A 27,975-nucleotide genomic window follows, 5' to 3' on the forward strand; every position below is an offset into this window, starting at 1 on the left:
AGTTACCTCCCTTCCACCGGCCACTTGCGGCCCAACGTGCTCAAGGAGTGAGAAACAGACGGTCTGGCTTGAAAGAGGTCACCCTAAATCCATTGCCCCATCATGACTGGGCAGAAACTCAGGATAATGACCCCGCAGTCCGCCTGGTGAAGGAGCTACTGTCATAAGCTGACTCACGCCCAGAGTCGGATGCTCCTGAAGATACCCAGCAGCTGTGGAAGCAAAGAGGCAGGCTGTTCATTTATGAAGGAAAGCTGTGTCGGAGGAGTATCAATGCCCGCACTCATGAGCTGGTCTGGCAGGTGGTAGTCCCAAAGAGAGAGGCATCAATGGTCTTGGAAGTATACCACAATGGAGCTGGCCACTTCGGATGGAAGAAGTTGGAAGCATTGCTCCGGGAGAGATTCTACTGGGCTGGTATGAGGAAAGCCATTGAAAAGTGGTGCCGGGAGTGTGGACAATGTAACCTGCGCAGAAAGGATCGAAACAGCCAGAGAGCTCCTCTGCAGCCAATAGTGACCAAGCAGCAACTCGAGTTGGTCGCCCTGGACCATGTGAAGCTGGTTCCAAGCCGGTCAGGCTACATCTATGCTCTTACCATCATGGATCATTACTCAAGATTCCTGGTAGTTGTGTCTGTCAAGGATCAAGCAGCCAGAGCATTCCAACAGCACTTCTGGAGACCACATGGATATCTCGAAAGAGTGCTTACAGATCAAGGTCCAGCTTTGGAGGCAGAAGTGTTCCAGGAATTCTGTAACTTGTATGGTTGTAAGAAGATCCGGACAACACCATACCATCCACAGACCAATGGCATGTGTGAAAAGATGAACCAGGTGGTGATTGATCTACTGAAAACCTTGCCTTTGGAAGAGAGGAATCTGTGGCCAGAAAAGTTGCCAGATCTGGTAGACCTTTACAATCACATCCCTGTGAACTTCACCAACTGTACACCAGCCTACCTAATGAGAGCGAGGCCTGGCAAGTTGTCTATTGATTTGGACATGGGAGTCCTTACACCTGAAGTGACGTCACCAGATGCTGACTGGGACACAGAGAGGCAGCAACAGTACCATAGAGTACAAGAGTGTGTGGAAAAGAGTCTAGCTCAGGCAAGACAAAAACAAGAAAGGCACTACAACCTGCATGCACCTGCAGTTTCCTTGTCACCAGGAGAACAAGTCCTCAAGATGAAAAGAAGACTGCATAAATTGAATGACCAATGGGAAGCTGAACCTTACACCATTCTACCCTCAAACTTTGACAATACCATGGTGTGCCTTATTAATAAAGATCGAGGAGAAACCTCAGCAGCATTATCCAGGGATCATCTGAAACTGTGCCCTGACCAGTTAAAAGAAAGAATGGAAGAACAAAATAACATCCAACCTATAGAAGAAGGAAAGGTCAGCACCATACTTGGAGAATTCCCTGAAAATTGGACTAAAGTAAATGATGCTATAGTGGTGCCAGTGTTGATATTTCCCCAACTGATAGTACAAGAAGAAGTGACTCATGAGAACTCTGAAAAATCAGGAAGTTCAGGTAGCAGATGCCACACCAGCAGTGGAGCCAGAGAATCCTCGCCCTGCCAGTGGTGAATCTGTCATGCCCCTGGTGAGACTATGAGTTCACAGACTACTACTCAGTTTACCCAAACCAGTATTACGCAGGTCTACCCGCACTACACAAGGTATACCACCCGTTAGATTCCGCATATAATCAAATTAAAGTAATGTAACTGCTAAAAATGTATATATGTAACTGTTCAAGTTTTGTGCCTACAGATATTCTGTAAGATTGTTCTTTTTGATTTTTTCCCGCTTGTTTTATGGACATTTTGACCACAGGAATGTGTGTGGTCACTACCCTTGTAAATAGTTCACCAATTGCCCAGGAATAGACCATGGACGTTGATGCTGGACTTATCACAGGACTGTTTTTGGAGCTTTTGGTTTTTGTAATTTTTCCTTTTTTATATCTTGTAACCTTCATATTGTTTATCTGTTTATATGGTGTTTTATGTTTTTCATCAGCCCAGGAGTGCTGACTTGCACTAGGGGGGAATGTGGCGCCCCCAGGAGTATGGTCGCCACAATGGCATTGCCTTCCTCTAGGGAGGGTGATGTCAGGCTTGGAAGCAAGGAAGGGTCTCTCTAACAGTTAATCATTTACATGCAACACATTCCCACTCCAGGCCAGCAGAGGGAGCTCTGAACCAGAATTGGGGGACGAGTGCTCTGAGGGCCAGGAAGGGAAATTAGTCAGTTAGTTTGTGGAGGGCAGCTGGAGGTTGAGCTGAGGACAGAGAGCTCCCTCCTTGCGATAGCACATGATCTGGAGCCTGGTCTCCACGGTTGAATGGATACTAAAGGTCCTGCAACAGAAACCAGAGGAGTAGGAAGCTGTAAATGCTCTATTCCCACCTAAGACTTGGAGGCACAACAGCGACGGGTGAGCCAAGAGAGATAGAGGGCTACAGCTGTCTACCATACGAGGTAGTTCTAAGAGAAGATAAGAAGGGGGAACTTCAGTGTAACATAGTACTGCATGTACCTCAAGCCAGCGCTAGGAAGGAGACTACACAACCCATCTGATAGAGAGATCTCTGAGTTGCTTCCAGGCTAGCCTGCTCCTGTGCCATCTATAATCAGGGTCCTGGATTGCATTTGCCAAGTAAAGGTAAAGAAACTGCACCCTGTTGTGTCCTTGCCTTCTTCCTACAAACTCTCCGGCACTGCTACATCCTTCTGCCATACACTGCACCATAGTCCCCAACCCCTATCTACACTGCCCTGGGACCAACAGCGCTGCCTGTGGAGGGCTATAACATCACTGCTGCACCCCACCATCTGTCCCTGAGGATCTGTCTGCAGCGTCGGCTTAACATCTTCATTGCCGAACACCACAGGTGGCATCACGAATCATTCATAAACTTTATCCAACCACTCAACCCCTTTACATGGGCGCACAGGGCCACGGACCGGGTCACCGCTTGTTATGAATGAGTCACCGTAGGAGGCAAAAACAGAAATGCTAGCTAAGTCCAGAAAACCAGAGAAGTTGGCAGCTATTGGATTGCAGACCCCTGAACCTATCAACAACAACTAGCAGTAGCCGTGGGGGGTTCCTACGATGCCCTAGACCCCTCAATCACAGCCGGAGAACTGCCTAGCCTAAAGACAGAAAGGGAAATCTAAACTGCCCCAGAGCAGACCCCAAAGCAATAGGCAGCCCCCAACATATAATGACGGTGAAGCAAGAAGAAAAAACACTAACACAGATAGAAAGATAGACTGAGCAAATGATGGGGCCCAAGCTAACTAGATAGGACAGGATAGGAAAGCTGCTGTCTGCAATCCGCGAAAAACCCTATGAAAATAAGAACCAACAGACTGACAGGGAAAAAGGCCCTGAAGACGCTAGGCTTCAAAAAGACTAAGGCAGTACTCAGGTATTTTCTGAAGACAGAGCAACCGACAAAAAAGGAATTCAGCTCACCCCAGCAGGGAATGCCAGAATCCAGAAAAGCAAAGCAAACTAAAACCGAAACACAAATGCAAAAAGGCAAAGCAGAAAACTTAGCTTTTGAGGAGCAGGAATCAGACTGGTCTCCTAGAATTCCACAGAGAAATCACCAGCGAGGAGGAAGGGCGTCGGCTGCCTTATATCCAGTCAGAGATCCCCGTCGCCCAGTCATCCTCTCCCAGCTCAGGTGCTTGGTAATCAGCCTCACTACCTTCCTTCACCAGAAGAGGGAGTTCATCAGACCTCAATGGTGAAGGGGAAAATGAACTCATAACCGCTGCTGTGACATTCCCCTCTGAAGGACCGGACCGGTACCGAGTACCCCAGAGCCCTGGGAGGGCGACCCATGAGCCTCACAGTGGGGGCTGCAGACACAGGGTGACCCTAACAGCGGGTGCTGCAGACACAAGGTGACCCTAACAGCGGGGGCTGCAGACACAGGGTGACCCTAACAGCGGGGGCTGCAGACACAGGGTGACCCTAACAGCGGGGGCTGCAGACACAGGGTGACCCTAACAGCGGGGGCTGCAGACACAGGGTGACCCTAACAGCGGGGGCTGCAGACACAGGGTAACCCTAACAGCGGGGGCTGCAGACACAGGATGATCCCTACAGCGGGGGCTACAGACACAGGGTGATCCCTACAGCGGGGGCTACAGACACAGGGTGATCCCTACAGCAGGGGCTGCAGACACAGGGTGATCCCTACAGCGGGGGCTGCAGACACAGGGTGATCCCTACAGCGGGGGCTGCAGACACAGGGTGATCCCTACAGCGGGGGGCTGCAGAAGCCTGTAAATCCTTTACTTCTTTACGGGTACGACACACTGACCACAACCATCAGCACAAGTAGGACATGCTAGATATATCACACGGGGATTGGGGTCACAGGTGGGGGGTCCCACATCTGTGGATCAGGGTCACAGGTGGAGGGTGAGACGTCTGGCGATCGGGGTCACAGGTGGGGGGGGTGAGACGTCTGGGGATCGGGGTCACAGGTGGGGGGGGTGAGACGTCTGGGGATCGGGGTCACAGGTGGGGGGGTGAGACGTCTGACGCGACATGCACGGGGCAGTCTCTCTAATGAATACGGGGTAGCAGAAGCGCGAGGGAAAAGAACAAAGGTCTGCGGAGAACGGAGAGAGAAACCAGAATGAAAATCAGCTGGAGAAGATTGCAAAAAGGAGGATGAGGAGGGAGGATGAGGGTCCGTGCAGATCAGGGTCAGGAGGGCGAGTGCCAGCATTACAGAGAGGCTTGGGGTAACCCCGTCATGGCTGCTCAGACATACTGCTGCTGATGGGATCTGCCGAGAATTAACCCCTAAGACTCCTGATGGTAACACTGTGGATGTCGGGCAGTGGGGTGAAGATGAGGGGCATCAGGATGAATCACAGCCACACATGGCGGCACCTCCAGCACTCACCCGGTATCGGTTGGCGCTGATCTGCTCCACCTGAAATCTCTTTGCACAGTTGCACTGAGCCACCTGTCTATTGACCTGGAGAAGGAGCAGACCCACGTTATAGGTGAGGCAGGCGCCTGATCGGGGGCAGTCAGGGAGGATCTGGTTCTAACCTCATCCTGGATCTGGTCAGCATCTGCGATTCTCCTCAGGGGGTCTCTGCTGGGGTGCAGGGCGCTGACAAACTCATAATAGTCAATGAAGCCATCTCCATTAATGTCAAAGATGTTCGCAACAGCCGTCATCTCCAGCGAATTTGTGGGGAATCCTGTAAGGAGAAAGCAGGTCGTTCATCTGGGAATCTCATGCACATTATAACTCTGAGATAATAAGTCAGAGAACTGAGATAAAAAGTCAGAGAACTGAGATAAAAAGTCAGAGAACTGAGATAAAAAGTCAGAGAACTGAGATAAAAAGTCAGAGAACTGTTAGAATGGATCCAGCAGAAGTCTGTTGGTAATCTGCAGACACAACTTTGGCCTCGGTTGGATCCTTTTTTTTTTTTTTTTAAACATCGAACTCTATGGAAAACGGATCCGGTACTCAGCCGTCTGATCTTCTTTCATTTGATCTGTTTTTCTGCTTACTGGATCAGTTACAAATGAAAGAACATCAGACGGCTGAGTACCAGATCTGTTTTCCATAGAGTTTGATGTTAAAAAAAAAAAAAAAAGGATCCAGCTGAGACTAAAGTTGCGTCTGCAGATTGCCAACAGACTTCTGCTGGATCCATTCTAACATGTCATTACTGGGCATGTGAACATGGCCCAAGATAATAAGCCAGAGCTCTAGGATAATAAGTCAGAACTCTAAGATAAGTCAGCATTATGAGATAAAATGGCAGAGCTCCAGGATTCTGAGATAGAATTAGTATTCATTCTGAGATAATAAATCGGGGCTCAGAGCTAATAAATCAGAGCTCTGAAATAATAAGTCAGCCTTCTAGGATAACCATTAGATTTTACAAATAAATACAGTACACCTCACCAGATAAGTCTGCCTCCCCTGAGCTCCCCGCTCCACCTCTGTCAGGAGCCCAAGGTCGCAGGTTCGCCCAGTGTCTGTCGGACACTCACTAGAGGACAGAACGCTTTCCATGAACTCCCGCTGACTGATCCTCCCATCCTGATCCCGATCGATTCCTCGGAAGACGTCCAGGATGCGGGATTTCATCTGCCCGATCCACTGCATGTATCGCTTCCGCCAGACGGCAAAGTCAAAATGTGCGAATTCCTGCAACTGCGACAGAAAATATCACAGGATGAGCCGGACATCCAGAACCCTCCGCGGATCCACAGGAGACCACAGACCTCGTGCAGCCTCTGAAGAGCGCTCTGAAGACGACACTGACGGTCCAAGGCCAGGAACCACAGCTGCTGCCAGCGGTTAAGGAGCTGCGCCATGTGTGGGGTCCGTGGTGCCAGGTCCTGCAGGGGAACACAGGGGCCGGACTGGGGGGACTTCTCAGAGTTTTGTCTTTCTGAAACAACAAACAGCGATTACATCTGACTTTAGAAGGAAAAAAAACGAGGACTGGCGGAAAGCGGACACTGGGACACGGCAGACAGTGGGACACGGCAGACAGTGGGACACGGCAGACAGTGGGACACGGCGCACACTGGGACACGGCGCACACTGGGACACGGCGCACACTGGGACACGGCGCACACTGGGACACGGCGCACACTGGGACACGGCGCACACTGGGACACGGCGCACACTGGGACACGGCGCACACTGGGACACGGCGCACACTGGGACACGGCGCACACTGGGACACGGCGCACACTGGGACACGGCGCACACTGGGACACGGCGCACACTGGGACACGGCGCACACTGGGACACGGCGCACACTGGGACACGGCGCACACTGGGACACGGCAGACACCGTGCACAGGCAGACACCGTGCACAGGCAGACACGGCGCACACTGGGACACGGCAGACACCGTGCACAGGCAGACACGGCGCACACTGGGACACGGCAGACACTGGGACACGGCAGACACGGCGCACACTGGGACACGGCAGACACTGGGACACGGCAGACACGGCGCACACTGGGACACGGCAGACACGGCAGACACTGGGACACTGGGACACGGCAGACACTGGGACACGGCAGACACTGGGACACGGCAGACACTGGGACACGGCAGACACTGGGACACGGCAGACACTGGGACACGGCAGACACGGCGCACAGGCAGACACGGCGCACAGGCAGACACGGCAGACACTGGGAGAAGGCAGACACTGGGAGAAGGCAGACACTGGGAGAAGGCAGACACTGGGAGAAGGCAGACACTGGGAGAAGGCAGACACTGGGAGAAGGCAGACACTGGGAGAAGGCAGACACTGGGAGAAGGCAGACACTGGGAGAAGGTAGACATCGGACACTGGATAACAAGGCGTACACTAGTGGACACTAGGTACTGAGAGGCGCTGGAGACTGGGAGAATGCGGACACTGGGTAATGGTAGACGTCGGACATTGGGGACCAGGAGAAAGTGGAGACTGGGTATAGGGAGATACCAAACACTGGGAGAAGGAGGACACTGGGTACTGTGAGACTGTTGACACCGTGAGACACTGTGAACCAAGAGAAGGAGCACACTGGTTATGCTATGGACAGAGAGACAGCAGACACTGAGACACCAGAGACCAGGACATGTTGGCATCTGACAGCGGATAGTGTGGATTGATGGTTACCAGGTTACTTTTATTATATGGTTGTGCAGGGGTTCAGGTGACAGACTGATTCGGTGCCGATAGTCAGGGTGGGTGCGGTGCCAGTAGGGTCAGGGTGGAACACAGCGCCAGTAGGGTCAGAGTGGGGTGCAGCGCCGATAGGTTCAGGGTGGGGAGTGGTGGGGGTAGGGTCAATGTGGGGCACAGTGGCGGTAGGGTCAAGGTGGGGCGCGGTGGCAGTAGGGTCAGGGTGGGGCGTGGTGGTAGGATGAAGGTGGGGCACGGTGGTGATAGGGTCAAAGTGGGGCACGGTTGCGATAGGGTCAAGGTGGGGCGCTGTGGCGGTAGGGTCAGAGTTGGGTATGGTGGCGGTAGGGTCAGGGTTGGGCGCAGTGCTGGTACTGTCTAGGTGGGCCGCTTACTCACTTGCTGATGACTTCCGTGAGGTTGTGGCCCTCAGATCTATGACTTTACGCTTAGAGCTCTTGGTGACCTTCTCCACCTCCGGCTCTTTCAGGTTCAGCTCCTCCATAAACACCTGAAAAGACCGATCACATATGATGTGGCAGTGGCACCGGGAACTAAAAGGAGGAGGATAAGTGGCTGCCGGTCTCCACTTATCACCTATCCCAGATGTCGGGTGAGCAAGCTTCATGTGCTCTATGGCACAGGGAGGAACCACCACATTGACTGGTAGCGTGGAGGATGAGGAGCCGTACCGAGTGCTGCGCTATGAGATCCTGCACGGTCAACATCTCTTCAGTCAGGGGCTCCTGATCCCATAAACCTAGAGCTTCCTCGGCCGCTGTGATCCAGTCCATCAGTCGGGCGACTTCCTCCCGCTCAGTGGCCAGAGACTGGATCTGAGCCTGAATGCGCTCTCCTTGCCGCTGAGCCCAGAACGTCACCTACAGACACCGAGCACATGTCACAGACAGTCACTAACAGCAGCACCCGCAGTCCTAGAACTACCCTGCCCCCACCGGTCCTGCACATTATACCGCCCCCACGGGTCTCCTCCACATCCTGAACATTACACCGCCCCCGCGGATCCCTGCCCATCCTGCCCTTTACACCACTCCCATGGGTCCCTGCCCGTCCTGCCCATTACACCACCCCGTGGGTCCCTGCTTGTCCAGCCCATTACACCACCCCCGCGGGTCCCTGTCCATTACACCACCCTCAAGGGTCCCTGTCCATTACACCACTCCCGCGGGTCCCGTCCTGCCTATTACACTGCCCCCGCGGGTCCCCACCCATCCTGCCCATTACACAGACCTCGTGGGTCCCCACCCGTCCTGCCCATTACACTGTCCCCGCGGGTCCCTACCCATCCTGCCCATTACACAGACCTCGCGGGTCCCTACCCGTCCTGCCCATTACACTGTCCCCGCGGGTCCCCACCCATCCTGCCCATTACACCATCCCTTCAGGTCCCTGCCCAATACACAGCGCCCGTGGGTCCCTGCCTGTCCTGATGATTACACAGTTCCCGCCCGTCCTGCCCATTACACCACCCCCGCAGGTCATCCCCATCCTGCCCATTACACCACCCCCACAAGTCCCTGCCCATTACACAGCCTTCGTGGGTCCCTGCCTGTCCTGCCCGATACACCACCCCGCAGATCCCCGCCCATTACACCGCCACCCGTGGGTCCCTGCCCTTCCTGCCCATTACACTGCCCCCACGGGTCTCCTCCCGTCCTGTCCATTACCATGTCCCCACCCGAACTGTCCGTTACACCGCCTCCGCCTGTCCTACCCATTACCATGTTCCCACCCGTACTGCCCATTACCCTGCCGGCCTGCACTCACCTCCTGGTAGCGGGTCTTGCTGATGTTCAGCCAGGACTTGATGGTGATGATGGAGTCAGGGTGACAAGCGGACAGGATCTCCTGCCCCAGGGACACAATGCACTCCAGCGCCATCTGCTGACACTGCAGGGTGTTCATCAGCTCCTGGACATGAGGGCAACATTATATAAGGTCACACAGGGGCCGCACCTCACAAGGGGGCCGTGTGCACCCACCTGCTGCTGTGTCTGACACTCCTGCAGCGCCTGCTCCTCCTCGGGAATCACCCCGCACTTCAGGGTCCGTTCAGACTCATGCAGGCCCTCCAGGAAAGAAGTCACCAGAGCGTGGAACTCCTGCGCCTGTGCCAGGGAAACCCCAAACATCAGAGTAAGAGTCCTGTCAACCCGCCTGTATACAGTGAGAGGTTGTCAGCCCCAGTTACTGACAACCCACATACATATATATATATATATATATATATATATATATATATATATATATATATATATATATATATATATATATATATATATATATATAATGTGTGAGGTTGCCAGCCACGCCCCCTGTTACTGACAATCCACCTACCTATCTAAATATAATGTGTGAGAGGTTGTCAATCCCACCCAGTCTTACTGAAAACCAGCCTATATATAGTGAGAAGTTGCCAGCCCCGCCCTCTGTTACTGACAACCAGCCTATATAAAGTATGTGAGGTTGTCAGCCCCACCCCCTGTTACTGACAACCAACCTATATAAAGTGTGTGAGGTTGTCAGGCTCGCCCCCTGTTACTGACAATCCACCTACCTATAGCGTGTGAGGTTGTCAGCCCTTCCCCCTGTTACTGACAATCAGCCTATATATAGTGTGAGAAGTTGTCAGCCTATATATAGTGTGAGAGGTTGTCAGCCCCACCCCGTTACTGATAACCAGCCTATATATAGTGTGAGAGGTTGTCAGCCTCGCCCCCTGTTACTGACAACCAGCCTATATATAGTGTGAGAGGTTGTCAGCCCCACCCCCCGTTACTGACAACCAGCCTATATATAGTGTGAGAGGTTGTCAGCCCCACCCCCTGTTACTGACAACCAGCCTATATATAGTGTGAGAGGTTGTCAGCCTCGCCCCCTGTTACTGACAACCAGCCTATATATAGTGTGAGAGGTTGTCAGCCCCACCCCCTGTTACTGATAACCAGCCTATATATAGTGTGTGAGGTTGTCAGCCCCGCCCCCTGTTACTGACAATCAGCCTATATATAGTGTGAGAAGTTGTCAGCCCCACCCCCTGTTACTGATAACCAGCCTATATATAGTGTGTGAGGTTGTCAGCCCCGCCCCCGTTACTGACAACCAGCCTATATATAGTGTGAGAGGTTGTCAGCCCCACCCCCTGTTACTGATAACCAGCCTATATATAGTGTGAGAGGTTGTCAGCCCCGCCCCCTGTTACTGATAACCAGCCTATATATAGTGTGTGAGGTTGTCAGCCCTGCCCCCTGTTACTGACAATCAGCCTATATATAGTGTGAGAAGTTGTCAGCCTATATATAGTGTGAGAGGTTGTCAGCCCCACCCCGTTACTGATAACCAGCCTATATATAGTGTGAGAGGTTGTCAGCCTCGCCCCCTGTTACTGACAACCAGCCTATATATAGTGTGAGAGGTTGTCAGCCCCACCCCCCGTTACTGACAACCAGCCTATATATAGTGTGAGAGGTTGTCAGCCCCACCCCCTGTTACTGATAACCAGCCTATATATAGTGTGAGAGGTTGTCAGCCCCACCCCCTGTTACTGATAACCAGCCTATATATAGTGTGTGAGGTTGTCAGCCCCGCCCCCTGTTACTGACAACCAGCCTATATATAGTGTGAGAGGTTGTCAGCCCCACCCCCTGTTACTGATAACCAGCCTATATATAGTGTGTGAGGTTGTCAGCCCTGCCCCCTGTTACTGACAATCAGCCTATATATAGTGTGAGAAGTTGTCAGCCTATATATAGTGTGAGAGGTTGTCAGCCCCACCCCGTTACTGATAACCAGCCTATATATAGTGTGAGAGGTTGTCAGCCTCGCCCCCTGTTACTGACAACCAGCCTATATATAGTGTGAGAGGTTGTCAGCCCCACCCCCCGTTACTGACAACCAGCCTATATATAGTGTGAGAGGTTGTCAGCCCCGCCCCCTGTTACTGACAACCCACCTACCTATAGTGTGTGAGGTTGTCAGCCCTGCCCCCTGTTACTGACAATCAGCCTATATATAGTGTGAGAAGTTGTCAGCCTATATATAGTGTGAGAGGTTGTCAGCCCCACCCCGTTACTGATAACCAGCCTATATATAGTGTGAGAGGTTGTCAGCCCCACCCCCCGTTACTGACAACCAGCCTATATATAGTGTGAGAGGTTGTCAGCCCCACCCCCTGTTACTGACAACCAGCCTATATATAGTGTGAGAGGTTGTCAGCCTCGCCCCCTGTTACTGACAACCAGCCTATATATAGTGTGAGAGGTTGTCAGCCCCACCCCCTGTTACTGATAACCAGCCTATATATAGTGTGTGAGGTTGTCAGCCCTGCCCCCTGTTACTGACAATCAGCCTATATATAGTGTGAGAAGTTGTCAGCCTATATATAGTGTGAGAGGTTGTCAGCCCCACCCCGTTACTGATAACCAGCCTATATATAGTGTGAGAGGTTGTCAGCCTCGCCCCCTGTTACTGACAACCAGCCTATATATAGTGTGAGAGGTTGTCAGCCCCACCCCCCGTTACTGACAACCAGCCTATATATAGTGTGAGAGGTTGTCAGCCCCACCCCCTGTTACTGATAACCAGCCTATATATAGTGTGAGAGGTTGTCAGCCTCGCCCCCTGTTACTGACAACCAGCCTATATATAGTGTGAGAGGTTGTCAGCCCCACCCCCCGTTACTGACAACCAGCCTATATATAGTGTGAGAGGTTGTCAGCCCCACCCCCCGTTACTGATAACCAGCCTATATATAGTGTGAGAGGTTGTCAGCCTCGCCCCCTGTTACTGACAACCAGCCTATATATAGTGTGAGAGATTGTCAGCCCCACCCCCCGTTACTGACAACCAGCCTATATATAGTGTGAGAGGTTGTCAGCCCCACCCCCTGTTACTGACAACCAGCCTATATATAGTGTGAGAGGTTGTCAGCCCCGCACCCTGTTACTGACAACCAGCCTATATATAGTGTGAGAGGTTGTCAGCCCTGCCCCGTTACGGACAACCAGCCTATACATAGTGTGAGAGGTTGTCAGCCCTGCCCCCTGTTACTGACAACCAGCCTATATATAGTGTGAGAGGTTGTCATCCCTGCCCCCTGTTACTGACAAACAGCCTATATATAGTGTGACAGGTTGTCAGCCCTGCCCCCTGTTACTGACAACCAGCCTATATATAGTGTGACAGGTTGTCAGCCCTGCCCCCTGTTACTGACAACCAGCCTATATATAGTGTGAGAGGTTGTCATCCCTGCACCCTGTTACTGACAACCAGCCTATATATAGTGTGACAGGTTGTCAGCCCTGCCCCCTGTTACTGACAACCAGCCTATATATAGTGTGACAGGTTGTCAGCCCTGCACCCTGTTACTGACAACCAGCCTATATAAAGTGTGAGAAGTTGTCAGCCCTGCCCCCTGTTACTGACAACCAGGCTATATAAAGTGTGAGAAGTTGTCAGCCCTGCCCCCTGTTACTGACAACCAGCCGATATATAGTGTGAGAGGTTGTCAGCCCCGCACCCTGTTACTGACAACCAGCCTATATATAGTATGAGAGGTTGTCAGCCCCACCCCCTGTTACTGATAACCAGCCTATATATAGTGAGAGGTTATCAACCCCGCCCCCTGTTACTGACAACCAGCCTATATATAGTGTGAGAGGTTGTCAACCCCGCCCCCTGTTACTGACAACCAGCCTATATATAGTGTGAGAGGTTATCAACCCCGCCCCCTGTTACTGACAACCAGCCTATATATAGTGTGAGAGGTTGTCAACCCCGCCCCCTGTTACTGACAACCAGCCTATATACAGTGTGAGAGGTTGTCAGCCCTGCCCCCTGTTACTGACAACCAGCCTATATACAGTGTGAGAGGTTGTCAACCCCGCCCCCTGTTACTGACAACCAGCCTATATAAAATGTGAGAAGTTGTCAGCCCCGCACCCTGTTACTGACAACCAGCCTATATATAGTGTGAGAGGTTGTCAACCCCGCCCCCTGTTACTGACAACCAGCCTATATATAGTGTGAGAGGTTGTCAACCCCGCCCCCTGTTACTGACAACCAGCCTATATATAATGTGAGACGTTGTCAGCCCCGCCCCCTGTTACTGACAACCAGCCTATATATAGTGTGAGAGGTTGTCAACCCCGCCCCCTGTTACTGACAACCAGCCTATATAAAATGTGAGAAGTTGTCAGCCCCGCACCCTGTTACTGATAACCAGCCTATATATAGTGTGTGAGAGGTTGTCAACCCCGCCCCCTGTTACTGACAACCAGCCTATATATAGTGTGAGAGGTTGTCAACCCTGTTACTGACAACCAGCCTATATATAGTGTGAGAGGTTGTCAGCCCCGCCCCCTGTTACTGACAACCAGCCTATATATAGTGTGAGAGGTTGTCAGCCCTGCCCCCTGTTACTGACAACCAGCCTATATATAGTGTGAGAGGTTGTCAGCCCTGCCCCATTACTGACAACCAGCCTATATATAGTGTGAGAGGTTGTCAACCCTGCCCCCTGTTACTGACAACCAGCCGATATATAGTGAGAGGTTGTCAGCCCTGCCCCCTATTACTGACAACCAGCCTATATATAGTGTGAGAAGTTGTCAGCCCTGCCCCGTTACTGACAACCAGCCTATATATAGTGTGAGAGGTTGTCAGCCCTGCCCCCTGTTACTGACAACCAGCCTATATATAGTGTGAGAGGTTGTCAGCCCTGCCCCCTGTTACTGACAACCAGCCTACATATAGTGTGAGAGGTTGTCAGCTTTGCCTCCTGTTACTGACAACCAGCCTATATATAGTGTGAGAGGTTGTCAGCCCCGCCCCCTGTTACTGACAACCAGCCTATATATAGTGTGAGAGGTTGTCAGCCCCGCCCCCTGTTACTGACAACCAGCCTATATATAGTGTGAGACGTTGTCAGCCCCGCCCCCTGTTACTGACAACCAGCCTATATATAGTGTGAGACGTTGTCAGCCCCGCCCCCTGTTACTGACAACCAGCCTATATATAGTGTGAGACGTTGTCAGCCCCGCCCCCTGTTACTGACAACCAGCCTATATATAGTGTGAGAGGTTGTCAGCCCTGCCCCCTGTTACGGACAACCAGCCTATATATAATGTGAGAGGTTGTCATCCCTGCCCCCTGTTACTGACAACCAGCCTATATATAGTGTGAGAGGTTGTCAGCCCTGCCCCGTTACTGACAACCAGCCTATATATAGTGTGAGACGTTGTCAGCCCCGCCCCCTGTTACTGACAACCAGCCTATATATAGTGTGAGAGGTTGTCATCCCTGCCCCCTGTTACTGACAACCAGCCTATATATAATGTGAGAGGTTGTCAGCCCCGCCCCCTGTTACTGACAACCAGCCTATATATAGTGTGAGAGGTTGTCAGCCCCGCCCCCTGTTACTGACAACCAGCCTATATATAGTGTGAGACGTTGTCAGCCCCGCCCCCTGTTACTGACAACCAGCCTATATATAGTGTGAGACGTTGTCAGCCCCGCTTCCTGTTACTGACAACCAGCCTATATATAGTGTGAGAGGTTGTCAGCCCCGCCCCCTGTTACTGACAACCAGCCTATATATAGTGTGAGAGGTTGTCATCCCCGCCCCCTGTTACTGACAACCAGCCTATATATAATGTGAGAGGTTGTCATCCCCGCCCCCTGTTACTGACAACCAGCCTATATATAGTGTGAGACGTTGTCAGCCCCGCCCCCTGTTACTGACAACCAGCCTATATATAGTGTGAGACGTTGTCAGCCCCGCCCCCTGTTACTGACAACCAGCCTATATATAGTGTGAGAGGTTGTCAGCCCCGCCCCCTGTTACTGACAACCAGCCTATATATAGTGTGAGACGTTGTCAGCCCCGCCCCCTGTTACTGACAACCAGCCTATATATAGTGTGAGAGGTTGTCAGCCCCGCCCCCTGTTACTGACAACCAGCCTATATATAATGTGAGAGGTTGTCATCCCTGCCCCCTGTTACTGACAACCAGCCTATATATAGTGTGAGAGGTTGTCAGCCCTGCCCCGTTACTGACAACCAGCCTATATATAGTGTGAGACGTTGTCAGCCCCGCCCCCTGTTACTGACAACCAGCCTATATATAGTGTGAGACGTTGTCAGCCCCGCCCCCTGTTACTGACAACCAGCCTATATATAGTGTGAGAGGTTGTCAGCCCTGCCCCCTGTTACTGACAACCAGCCTATATATAGTGTGAGACGTTGTCAGCCCTGCCCCCTGTTACTGACAACCAGCCTATATATAGTGTGAGAGGTTGTCAGCCCCGCACCGTTACTGACAACCAGCCTATATATAGTGTGAGAGGTTGTCAGCCCTGCCCCCTGTTACTGACAACCAGCCTATATATAGTGTGAGAGGTTGTCATCCCTGCACCCTGTTACTGACAACCAGCCTATATATAGTGTGACAGGTTGTCAGCCCTGCCCCCTGTTACTGACAACCAGCCTATATATAGTGTGACAGGTTGTCAGCCCTGCACCCTGTTACTGACAACCAGCCTATATAAAGTGTGAGAAGTTGTCAGCCCTGCCCCCTGTTACTGACAACCAGGCTATATAAAGTGTGAGAAGTTGTCAGCCCTGCCCCCTGTTACTGACAACCAGCCGATATATAGTGTGAGAGGTTGTCAGCCCCGCCCCCTGTTACTGACAACCAGCCTATATATAGTATGAGAGGTTGTCAACCCCGCCCCCTGTTACTGACAACCAGCCTATATATAATGTGAGACGTTGTCAGCCCCGCCCCCTGTTACTGACAACCAGCCTATATATAGTGTGAGAGGTTGTCAACCCCGCCCCCTGTTACTGACAACCAGCCTATATAAAATGTGAGAAGTTGTCAGCCCCGCACCCTGTTACTGATAACCAGCCTATATATAGTGTGTGAGAGGTTGTCAACCCCGCCCCCTGTTACTGACAACCAGCCTATATATAGTGTGAGAGGTTGTCAACCCTGTTACTGACAACCAGCCTATATATAGTGTGAGAGGTTGTCAGCCCCGCCCCCTGTTACTGACAACCAGCCTATATATAGTGTGAGAGGTTGTCAGCCCTGCCCCCTGTTACTGACAACCAGCCTATATATAGTGTGAGAGGTTGTCAGCCCTGCCCCATTACTGACAACCAGCCTATATATAGTGTGAGAGGTTGTCAACCCTGCCCCCTGTTACTGACAACCAGCCGATATATAGTGAGAGGTTGTCAGCCCTGCCCCCTATTACTGACAACCAGCCTATATATAGTGTGAGAAGTTGTCAGCCCTGCCCCGTTACTGACAACCAGCCTATATATAGTGTGAGAGGTTGTCAGCCCTGCCCCCTGTTACTGACAACCAGCCTATATATAGTGTGAGAGGTTGTCAGCCCTGCCCCCTGTTACTGACAACCAGCCTACATATAGTGTGAGAGGTTGTCAGCTTTGCCTCCTGTTACTGACAACCAGCCTATATATAGTGTGAGAGGTTGTCAGCCCCGCCCCCTGTTACTGACAACCAGCCTATATATAGTGTGAGACGTTGTCAGCCCCGCCCCCTGTTACTGACAACCAGCCTATATATAGTGTGAGACGTTGTCAGCCCCGCCCCCTGTTACTGACAACCAGCCTATATATAGTGTGAGACGTTGTCAGCCCCGCCCCCTGTTACTGACAACCAGCCTATATATAGTGTGAGACGTTGTCAGCCCCGCCCCCTGTTACTGACAACCAGCCTATATATAGTGTGAGACGTTGTCAGCCCCGCCCCCTGTTACTGACAACCAGCCTATATATAGTGTGAGAGGTTGTCAGCCCTGCCCCCTGTTACGGACAACCAGCCTATATATAATGTGAGAGGTTGTCATCCCTGCCCCCTGTTACTGACAACCAGCCTATATATAGTGTGAGAGGTTGTCAGCCCTGCCCCGTTACTGACAACCAGCCTATATATAGTGTGAGACGTTGTCAGCCCCGCCCCCTGTTACTGACAACCAGCCTATATATAGTGTGAGAGGTTGTCATCCCTGCCCCCTGTTACTGACAACCAGCCTATATATAATGTGAGAGGTTGTCAGCCCCGCCCCCTGTTACTGACAACCAGCCTATATATAGTGTGAGAGGTTGTCAGCCCCGCCCCCTGTTACTGACAACCAGCCTATATATAGTGTGAGACGTTGTCAGCCCCGCCCCCTGTTACTGACAACCAGCCTATATATAGTGTGAGACGTTGTCAGCCCCGCCCCCTGTTACTGACAACCAGCCTATATATAGTGTGAGAGGTTGTCAGCCCCGCCCCCTGTTACTGACAACCAGCCTATATATAGTGTGAGACGTTGTCAGCCCCGCCCCCTGTTACTGACAACCAGCCTATATATAATGTGAGAGGTTGTCAGCCCCGCCCCCTGTTACTGACAACCAGCCTATATATAGTGTGAGACGTTGTCAGCCCCGCCCCCTGTTACTGACAACCAGCCTATATATAGTGTGAGACGTTGTCAGCCCCGCCCCCTGTTACTGACAACCAGCCTATATATAGTGTGAGAGGTTGTCAGCCCCGCCCCCTGTTACTGACAACCAGCCTATATATAGTGTGAGACGTTGTCAGCCCCGCCCCCTGTTACTGACAACCAGCCTATATATAGTGTGAGAGGTTGTCAGCCCCGCCCCCTGTTACTGACAACCAGCCTATATATAATGTGAGAGGTTGTCATCCCTGCCCCCTGTTACTGACAACCAGCCTATATATAGTGTGAGAGGTTGTCAGCCCTGCCCCGTTACTGACAACCAGCCTATATATAGTGTGAGACGTTGTCAGCCCCGCCCCCTGTTACTGACAACCAGCCTATATATAGTGTGAGACGTTGTCAGCCCCGCCCCCTGTTACTGACAACCAGCCTATATATAGTGTGAGAGGTTGTCAGCCCTGCCCCCTGTTACTGACAACCAGCCTATATATAGTGTGAGACGTTGTCAGCCCTGCCCCCTGTTACTGACAACCAGCCTATATATAGTGTGAGAAGTTGTCAGCCCCGCACCCTGTTACTGATAACCAGCCTATATATAGTGTGTGAGAGGTTGTCAACCCCGCCCCCTGTTACTGACAACCAGCCTATATATAGTGTGAGAGGTTGTCAACCCTGTTACTGACAACCAGCCTATATATAGTGTGAGAGGTTGTCAGCCCCGCCCCCTGTTACTGACAACCAGCCTATATATAGTGTGAGAGGTTGTCAGCCCTGCCCCCTGTTACTGACAACCAGCCTATATATAGTGTGAGAGGTTGTCAGCCCTGCCCCATTACTGACAACCAGCCTATATATAGTGTGAGAGGTTGTCAACCCTGCCCCCTGTTACTGACAACCAGCCGATATATAGTGAGAGGTTGTCAGCCCTGCCCCCTATTACTGACAACCAGCCTATATATAGTGTGAGAAGTTGTCAGCCCTGCCCCGTTACTGACAACCAGCCTATATATAGTGTGAGAGGTTGTCAGCCCTGCCCCCTGTTACTGACAACCAGCCTATATATAGTGTGAGAGGTTGTCAGCCCTGCCCCCTGTTACTGACAACCAGCCTACATATAGTGTGAGAGGTTGTCAGCTTTGCCTCCTGTTACTGACAACCAGCCTATATATAGTGTGAGAGGTTGTCAGCCCCGCCCCCTGTTACTGACAACCAGCCTATATATAGTGTGAGACGTTGTCAGCCCCGCCCCCTGTTACTGACAACCAGCCTATATATAGTGTGAGACGTTGTCAGCCCCGCCCCCTGTTACTGACAACCAGCCTATATATAGTGTGAGAGGTTGTCAGCCCTGCCCCCTGTTACGGACAACCAGCCTATATATAATGTGAGAGGTTGTCATCCCTGCCCCCTGTTACTGACAACCAGCCTATATATAGTGTGAGAGGTTGTCAGCCCTGCCCCGTTACTGACAACCAGCCTATATATAGTGTGAGACGTTGTCAGCCCCGCCCCCTGTTACTGACAACCAGCCTATATATAGTGTGAGAGGTTGTCATCCCTGCCCCCTGTTACTGACAACCAGCCTATATATAATGTGAGAGGTTGTCAGCCCCGCCCCCTGTTACTGACAACCAGCCTATATATAGTGTGAGAGGTTGTCAGCCCCGCCCCCTGTTACTGACAACCAGCCTATATATAGTGTGAGACGTTGTCAGCCCCGCCCCCTGTTACTGACAACCAGCCTATATATAGTGTGAGACGTTGTCAGCCCCGCCCCCTGTTACTGACAACCAGCCTATATATAGTGTGAGAGGTTGTCAGCCCCGCCCCCTGTTACTGACAACCAGCCTATATATAGTGTGAGACGTTGTCAGCCCCGCCCCCTGTTACTGACAACCAGCCTATATATAATGTGAGAGGTTGTCAGCCCCGCCCCCTGTTACTGACAACCAGCCTATATATAGTGTGAGACGTTGTCAGCCCCGCCCCCTGTTACTGACAACCAGCCTATATATAGTGTGAGACGTTGTCAGCCCCGCCCCCTGTTACTGACAACCAGCCTATATATAGTGTGAGAGGTTGTCAGCCCCGCCCCCTGTTACTGACAACCAGCCTATATATAGTGTGAGACGTTGTCAGCCCCGCCCCCTGTTACTGACAACCAGCCTATATATAGTGTGAGAGGTTGTCAGCCCCGCCCCCTGTTACTGACAACCAGCCTATATATAATGTGAGAGGTTGTCATCCCTGCCCCCTGTTACTGACAACCAGCCTATATATAGTGTGAGAGGTTGTCAGCCCTGCCCCGTTACTGACAACCAGCCTATATATAGTGTGAAACGTTGTCAGCCCCGCCCCCTGTTACTGACAACCAGCCTATATATAGTGTGAGACGTTGTCAGCCCCGCCCCCTGTTACTGACAACCAGCCTATATATAGTGTGAGAGGTTGTCAGCCCTGCCCCCTGTTACTGACAACCAGCCTATATATAGTGTGAGACGTTGTCAGCCCTGCCCCCTGTTACTGACAACCAGCCTATATATAGTGTGAGAGGTTGTCATCCCTGCCCCCTGTTACTGACAACCAGCCTATATATAGTGTGAGACGTTGTCAGCCCCGCCCCGTTACTGACAACCAGCCTATATATAGTGTGAGACGTTGTCAGCCCCGCCCCCTGTTACTGACAACCAGCCTATATATAGTGTGAGACGTTGTCAGCCCCGCCCCCTGTTACTGACAACCAGCCTATATATAGTGTGAGACGTTGTCAGCCCCGCCCCCTGTTACTGACAACCAGCCTATATATAGTGTGAGAGGTTGTCATCCCTGCCCCCTGTTACTGACAACCAGCCTATATATAGTGTGAGACGTTGTCAGCCCCGCCCCCTGTTACTGACAACCAGCCTATATATAGTGTGAGACGTTGTCAGCCCCGCCCCCTGTTACTGACAACCAGCCTATATATAGTGTGAGAGGTTGTCAGCCCCGCCCCCTGTTACTGACAACCAGCCTATATATAGTGTGAGAGGTTGTCAGCCCTGCCCCCTGTTACTGACAACCAGCCTATATATAGTGTGAGAGGTTGTCATCCCTGCCCCGTTACTGACAACCAGCCTATATATAGTGTGAGAGGTTGTCAGCCCTGCCCCGTTACTGACAACCAGCCTATATATAGTGTGAGAGGTTGTCAGCCCCGCCCCCTGTTACTGACAACCAGCCTATATATAGTGTGAGACGTTGTCAGCCCCGTTACTGACAACCAGCCTATATATAGTGTGAGAGGTTGTCAGCCCCGCCCCCTGTTACTGACAACCAGCCTATATATAGTGTGTGAGAGGTTGTCAGCCCTGTCCCATTATTACACTGCCTTGCTGACTCTTGGGGGGCTGTCAGGTGTATGATGGGGTCCCCTCGGCCTCGGCACTGACCTGTCGCAGCGAGGCCTCCAGTTTTGCCTGCTTGCTGACAGACAGCTGACACACCAGGTCCCAGCGGTGGCTGAGCTCCTCTATCTGCCTCTGCAGCCAGTGAGAGTCCGTCCCGGCACCTCCCCTGCTCAGGTCTCGGACGGAGTGTCTGAGGGTCTTCATGGAGCCCGCTCGCTTCCCCAGCTCTTTCTGGAAAGTCTGGACACACATCAGGCTATAGTGAGATACAGCACTTTCTACATCAGCCACTAGGTGTCAGCAGAGCGCTTATAAGCAGAGTCTCGATTCTCAGCATGCTGCAAAGACGGACATAATCAGCAGTGTCAGTGTGCCCATAGTGTGCACAATCCAGGAGGACATCTCCAGCTGACACCCTCTACATGCAGGCAGGACAAGGCTGTTAAAGGCACCATCCTGTGCTCACCTTGTGTTTCTCTATAAGGTCGGTGACTAGATCTCTGTCCCCTCCTAGTGGCATTTCCTCTGAGAGCTGTGGCTCCGCTCTGTACAGCCAGTCCATGAGCGCCTGCAGGGCCTCTGTAAACTTTCCGGAGAACAGGAGGGAATCCTCGAGCTTCTGCTGCCTGGAGGGCGACATTACGGGCACATAACAGGGGTGAAACAACATATAGTACAATGCATGGCATATCAGGGGTGGGCAGGCCTGTGGAGTATGGAAGTATTTGCCCCTCAGTCATCCCACACAAGAACACAAGTCTTTGGAATAAATAATGAACCTGGGGGGAAGGTTCCATCAGACTTTGTTATATACCATTCTGTGGCATGTTTTACTCTACCTACACATATAAATCATAAGACTGGTTCTGTAGCTATGTAATCCAATCTAAAAACAAAATGAGAAAATACTCTGAAGTAAATAGTAATACCACATGTACAGTAGACAGAAGATAAATAACAATTCTTACTATAAAGATACAGAACCATTCTTACTATAAAGATACAGGAACAGAACAATCCTTACCATATAGATACAGGAACAGAGTAATCCTTACTATATAGATACAGGAACAGAGTAATCCTTACTATATAGATACAGGAACAGAGCAATCCTTACTATATACTGTAGATACAGGAACAGAGCAATCCTTACTATATAGATACAGGAACAGAGCAATCCTTACTATATAGATACAGGAACAGAACAGTCCTTACTATAAAGATACAGGAACAGAACAATCCTTACTATATAGATACAGGAACAGAACAATCCTTACTATATAGATACAGGAACAGAACAATCCTTACTATATAGATACAGGAACAGAGCAATCCTTACTATATAGATAAAGGAACAGAACAATCCTTACTAAATAGAATGGGAGGAATAGGGCTAAGTGACAGCACATGTGAAAAAGACTTGGGTATACTAATAGATCACAGACTGAATATGAGTCAACAGTGTGATGCAGCAGCAAAAAAGGCAAATGCAATTCTAGGATGTATTTACAGAAGCATACAGTCTAGATCACATGAAGTCATTATTTCCCTCTACTCCTCTTTGGTCAGACCTCATCTGGAATATTGTGTCCAGTTTTGGGCACCACATTTTAAAAAAGACATCAACAAACTGGAGCAAGTTCAGAAAAGAGCGACCAGAATGGTGACCGGTCTGCAAACCCTGTCTTATGAGGAAAGGTTGCAGGATTTGGGAATGTTTAGTTTGCAAAAGAGAAGACTGAGAGGAGACTTAATAGCTGTCTACAAATATCTAAAGGGCTGTCACATTGTAGAAGGATCAACTTTATTCTCATTTGCACAAGGAAAGACTAGAAGCAATGGGATGAAACTGAATGGGAGGAGACACAGATTAGATACTAGAAAAAACTTTTTGACAGTTAGAGTGATCAATGAGTGGAACAGGCTGCCACGAGAAGTGGTGAGTTCTCCTTCAATGGAAGTCTTCAAACAGAGGCTGGACAGACATCTGACTGGGATGATTTAGCGAATCCTGCTTTGAGCAGGGGGTTGGACCAGATGGCCCAGGAGGTCCCTTCCAACTCTACGATTCTATGATTCTATATAGATACAGGAACAGAACAGTCCTTACTATATAGATACAGGAACAGAACAATCCTTACTATATAGATACAGGAACAGAACAATCCTTATTATATAGATACAGGAACAGAGCAATCCTTACTATATAGATACAGGAACAGAACAATCCTTACTATATAGATATAGGAACAGAGCAATCCTTACTATATAGATACAGTAACAGAACAATCCTTACTATATAGATACAGGAACAGAGCAATCCTTACTATATAGATACAGGAACAGAACAATCCTTACTATATAGATACAGGAACAGAGCAATCCTTACTATATAGATACAGGAACAGAACAATCCTTACTATACAGATACAGGAACAGAGCAATCCTTACTATATATAAACAGGAACAGAACAGTCCTTACTATAAAGATACAGGAACAGAACAATGCTTACTATATAGATACAGGAACAGAGCAATCCTTACTATATAGATACAGGAACAGAGCAATCCTTACTATATAGATACAGGAAGAGAATAATCCTTACTATATAGATACAGGAACAGAACAATCCTTACTATATAAATACAGGAACAGAACAATCCATACTATATAGATACAGGAACAGAACAATCCATACTATATAGATACAGGAACAGAACAATCCTTACTATACAGATACAGGAACAGAGCAATCCTTACTATATATAAACAGGAACAGAACAATCCTTACTATAAAGATACAGGAACAGAACAATCCTTACTATATAGATACAGGAACAGAACAATCCTTACTATATAGATACAGGAACAGAGCAATTGTTACTATATAGATACAGGAACAGAACAATCCATACTATATAGATACAGGAACAGAACAATCCTTACTATGTAGATACAGGAACAGAATAATCCTTACCATAAAGATACAGGAACAGAACAATCCTTACTATATAGATACAGGAACAGAGCAATCCTTACTATATAGATACAGGAACAGAGCAATCCTTACTATATAGATACAGGAACAGAGCAATCCTTACTATAAAGATACAGGAACAGAACAATCCTTACTATATAGATACAGGACCAGAGCAATCCTTACTATATAGATACAGGAACAGAACAATCCTTACTATATAGATACAGGAACAGAACAATCCTTACTATATAGATACAGGAACAGAGCAATCCTTACTATATAGATACAGGAACAGAGCAATCCTTACTATATAGATACAGAAACAGAGCAATCCTTACTATATAGATACAGGAACAGAGCAATCTTTACTATATAGATACAGGAACAGAACAATCCTTACTATATAGATACAGGAACAGAACAATCCTTACTATATAGATACAGGAACAGAACAATCCTTACTATAAACTGTAGATACAGAGCAATCCTTACTATATAGATACAGGAACAGAGCAATCCTTACTATATAGATACAGGAACAGAACAATCCTTACTATATAGATACAGGAACAGAACAATCCTTAGTATGTAAATACAGGAACAGAGCAATCCTTACTATAAAGATACAGGAACAGAGCAATCCTTACTATAGAGATACAGGAACAGAGCAATCCTTACTATATAGATACAGGAACAGAGCAATCCTTACTATATAGATACAGGAACAGAACAATCCTTACTATATAGATACAGGAACAGAGCAATCCTTACTATATAGATACAGGAACAGAACAATCCTTAACATATAGATACAGGAACAGAGCAATCCTTACTATACAGATACAGGAACAGAGCAATCCTTACTATATAGATACAGGAACAGAACAATCCTTACTATATAGATACAGGAACAGAAAAATCCTTACTATATAGATACAGGAACAGAGCAATCGTTACTATATAGATAGAGTAACAGAGCAATCGTTACTATATAGATACAGTAACAGAACAATCCTTACTATATAGATACAGGAACAGAGCAATCCATACTATATAGATACAGGAACAGAACAATCCTTACTATATAGATACAGGAACAGAGCAATCGTTACTATATAGATACAGTAACAGAACAATCCTTACTATATAGATACAGGAACAGCAATCCTTACTATATAGATACAGGAATAGACCAATCCTTACTATATAGATACAGGAACAGAACAATCCTTACTATAAACTGTAGATACAGAACAATCCTTACTATATAGATACAGGAACAGAACAATCCTTACTATATAGATACAGGAACAGAACAATCCTTACTATATAGATACAGGAACAGAGCAATCCTTACTATATAGATACAGGAACAGAGCAATCCTTACTATATAGATAAAGGAACAGAGCAATCCTTACTATATAGATACAGGAACAGAACAATCCTTACTATATAGATACAGGAACAGAGCAATCCTTACTATATAGATACAGGAACAAAACAATCCTTACTATATAGATACAGGAACAGAGCAATCCTTACTATATAGATACAGGAACAGAGCAATCCTTACTATATAGATAAAGGAACAGAGCAATCCTTACTATATAGATACAGGAACAGAGCAATCCTTACTATATAGATACAGGAACAAAACAATCCTTACTATATAGATACAGGAACAGAGCAATCCTTACTATATAGATACAGGAACAGAGCAATCCTTACTATATAGATACAGGAACAGAGCAATCCTTACTATATAGATACAGGAACAGAACAATCCTTACTATAAACTGTAGATACAGATCCTTACTATATAGATATAAAACAGAACAATTCACACTCTATAAATACAACAACAACAGAAGAAACAGCAGTCACAAAGTCCAAAAAGATACTAACAACATTATTAGACATGTAACAAATATTACCAGACAGACTGCAAAAATTGGGGCTAAAATATGGAATATGATGAATCCCAACAGCATATAAAGCTTGCCCAAGGTAGGTAGGCCCATATACAGGAGCGCCCACAAGGTATATACATGTATATAAAATACAGAAAAAGACAATATGTGCTTGCAGATGAAATATTCATAAAGGGCTACATACATCAGTACCCATGCTGACAAACGATATCATAATTGAATCCTATAATATTTGGCTAATAGCCCCCAAAATCCTTCAAACATAGCGCAGCAGGGTGAACACACAGCCTAAGCACATAAAGCAATGTCACATGATAATATCGGTAAATACCTTATGCAGAATGGAGCACCATATACAGTAGGGCCAGACCACCCGCCCCACTCTATAAATACAGAATAGAATATTTTTTACCATAGAGAAAAAAAATTGTTCTTACTATACAGAGACAGCGACGAACCATTTTACTATATACAGTGTACGGAAAGTATTCAGACCCCTTTACATTTTTCACTCTGTTTTATTGCAGCCATTTGGTAAATTCAAAAAAGTTCACTTTTTTCTCATTAATGTGCACTCTGCACCCCATCTTGGCTGAAAAAAACAGAAATGTAGACATTTTTGCAAATTTATTAAAAAGGAAAAACTGAAATATCCCATGGTCATGAGTATTCAGACCCTTTGCTCAGTATTGAGTAGAAGCGCCTTTTGAGCTAGTACAGCCATGAGTCTTCTTGAGAATGATGCCACAAGTTTTTCACCCCTGGATTTGGGGATCCTCGGCCATTCTTCCTTGCAGATCCTCTCCAGTTCCGTCAGGTTGGATGGTGAACGTTGGTGGACAGCCATTTTCAGGTCTATCCAGAGATGCTCAATTGGGTTTAGGTCAGGGCTCTGGCTGGGCCAGTCAAGAATGGTCAGAGTTCTTCTGAAGCCACTCCTTTGTTATTTTAGCTGTGTGCTTAGGGTCACTGTCTTGTTGGAAGGTGAACCTTCGGCTAAAGGGGGTTTTACACATAGCGATATCGCTAGCAATATCGCTATGTGTGATACTTACCTCCGACTGGCTCCCCTGCTGTCCATCGCTGATCGCGCGAGAATGTCCGGCTCCTTTTCTCGTCGTCAGCTTCCTGCTGGGGCTTCCTGCTGTGACGACGAGCGACGCGTGGAGGCGGGCGGGAGGACGTCTGGATCGCTGAGTGTGAAAGGTGAGTATCGTGCGCTGCGTCGCTGCTGCATCGCTGTGAGACCTTTCTGTGTGAAAGCTCACTAGCGATCATTTAGCGATGCACCAGCGATCCTGACCGGGTCTGATCACTGGTCGGATCGCTGGTGCATCACTAAATGTAAAAGGGCCTTTAGTCTCAGTTCCAGAGCACTCTGGAAGAGGTTTTCATCCAGGATACCTCTGTACTTGGCCGCATTCATGTTTCCTTCAATTGTAACCAGTCGTCCTGTCCCTGCA

General features: G+C 49.0%; 1 protein-coding gene across 1 annotated transcript in view; it reads right to left on the reverse strand.

Moving 5' to 3' along the window:
- Nucleotides 1-27,975, reverse strand: part of LOC141047949 (microtubule-actin cross-linking factor 1, isoforms 6/7-like) — a 277,881-nt gene that overhangs the window by 17,098 nt on the left and 232,808 nt on the right. The window contains exons 27-36 of the mRNA XM_073543327.1: nucleotides 22,066-22,225; nucleotides 21,642-21,839; nucleotides 9,717-9,842; nucleotides 9,502-9,645; nucleotides 8,406-8,594; nucleotides 8,113-8,224; nucleotides 6,304-6,473; nucleotides 6,070-6,232; nucleotides 5,107-5,261; nucleotides 4,955-5,029 (exon numbers count right to left, since the gene is read on the reverse strand). Coding sequence (XP_073399428.1) covers nucleotides 4,955-5,029; nucleotides 5,107-5,261; nucleotides 6,070-6,232; nucleotides 6,304-6,473; nucleotides 8,113-8,224; nucleotides 8,406-8,594; nucleotides 9,502-9,645; nucleotides 9,717-9,842; nucleotides 21,642-21,839; nucleotides 22,066-22,225 — 1,492 coding nt within the window. The remainder of the gene's footprint in view (nucleotides 1-4,954; nucleotides 5,030-5,106; nucleotides 5,262-6,069; nucleotides 6,233-6,303; nucleotides 6,474-8,112; nucleotides 8,225-8,405; nucleotides 8,595-9,501; nucleotides 9,646-9,716; nucleotides 9,843-21,641; nucleotides 21,840-22,065; nucleotides 22,226-27,975) is intronic.

Source organism: Dendrobates tinctorius, unplaced genomic scaffold, assembly GCF_039654945.1.
Source record: "Dendrobates tinctorius isolate UK_male_01 unplaced genomic scaffold, ASM3965494v1 ptg000130l, whole genome shotgun sequence".
Lineage (NCBI taxonomy): Eukaryota > Metazoa > Chordata > Amphibia > Anura > Dendrobatidae > Dendrobates > Dendrobates tinctorius.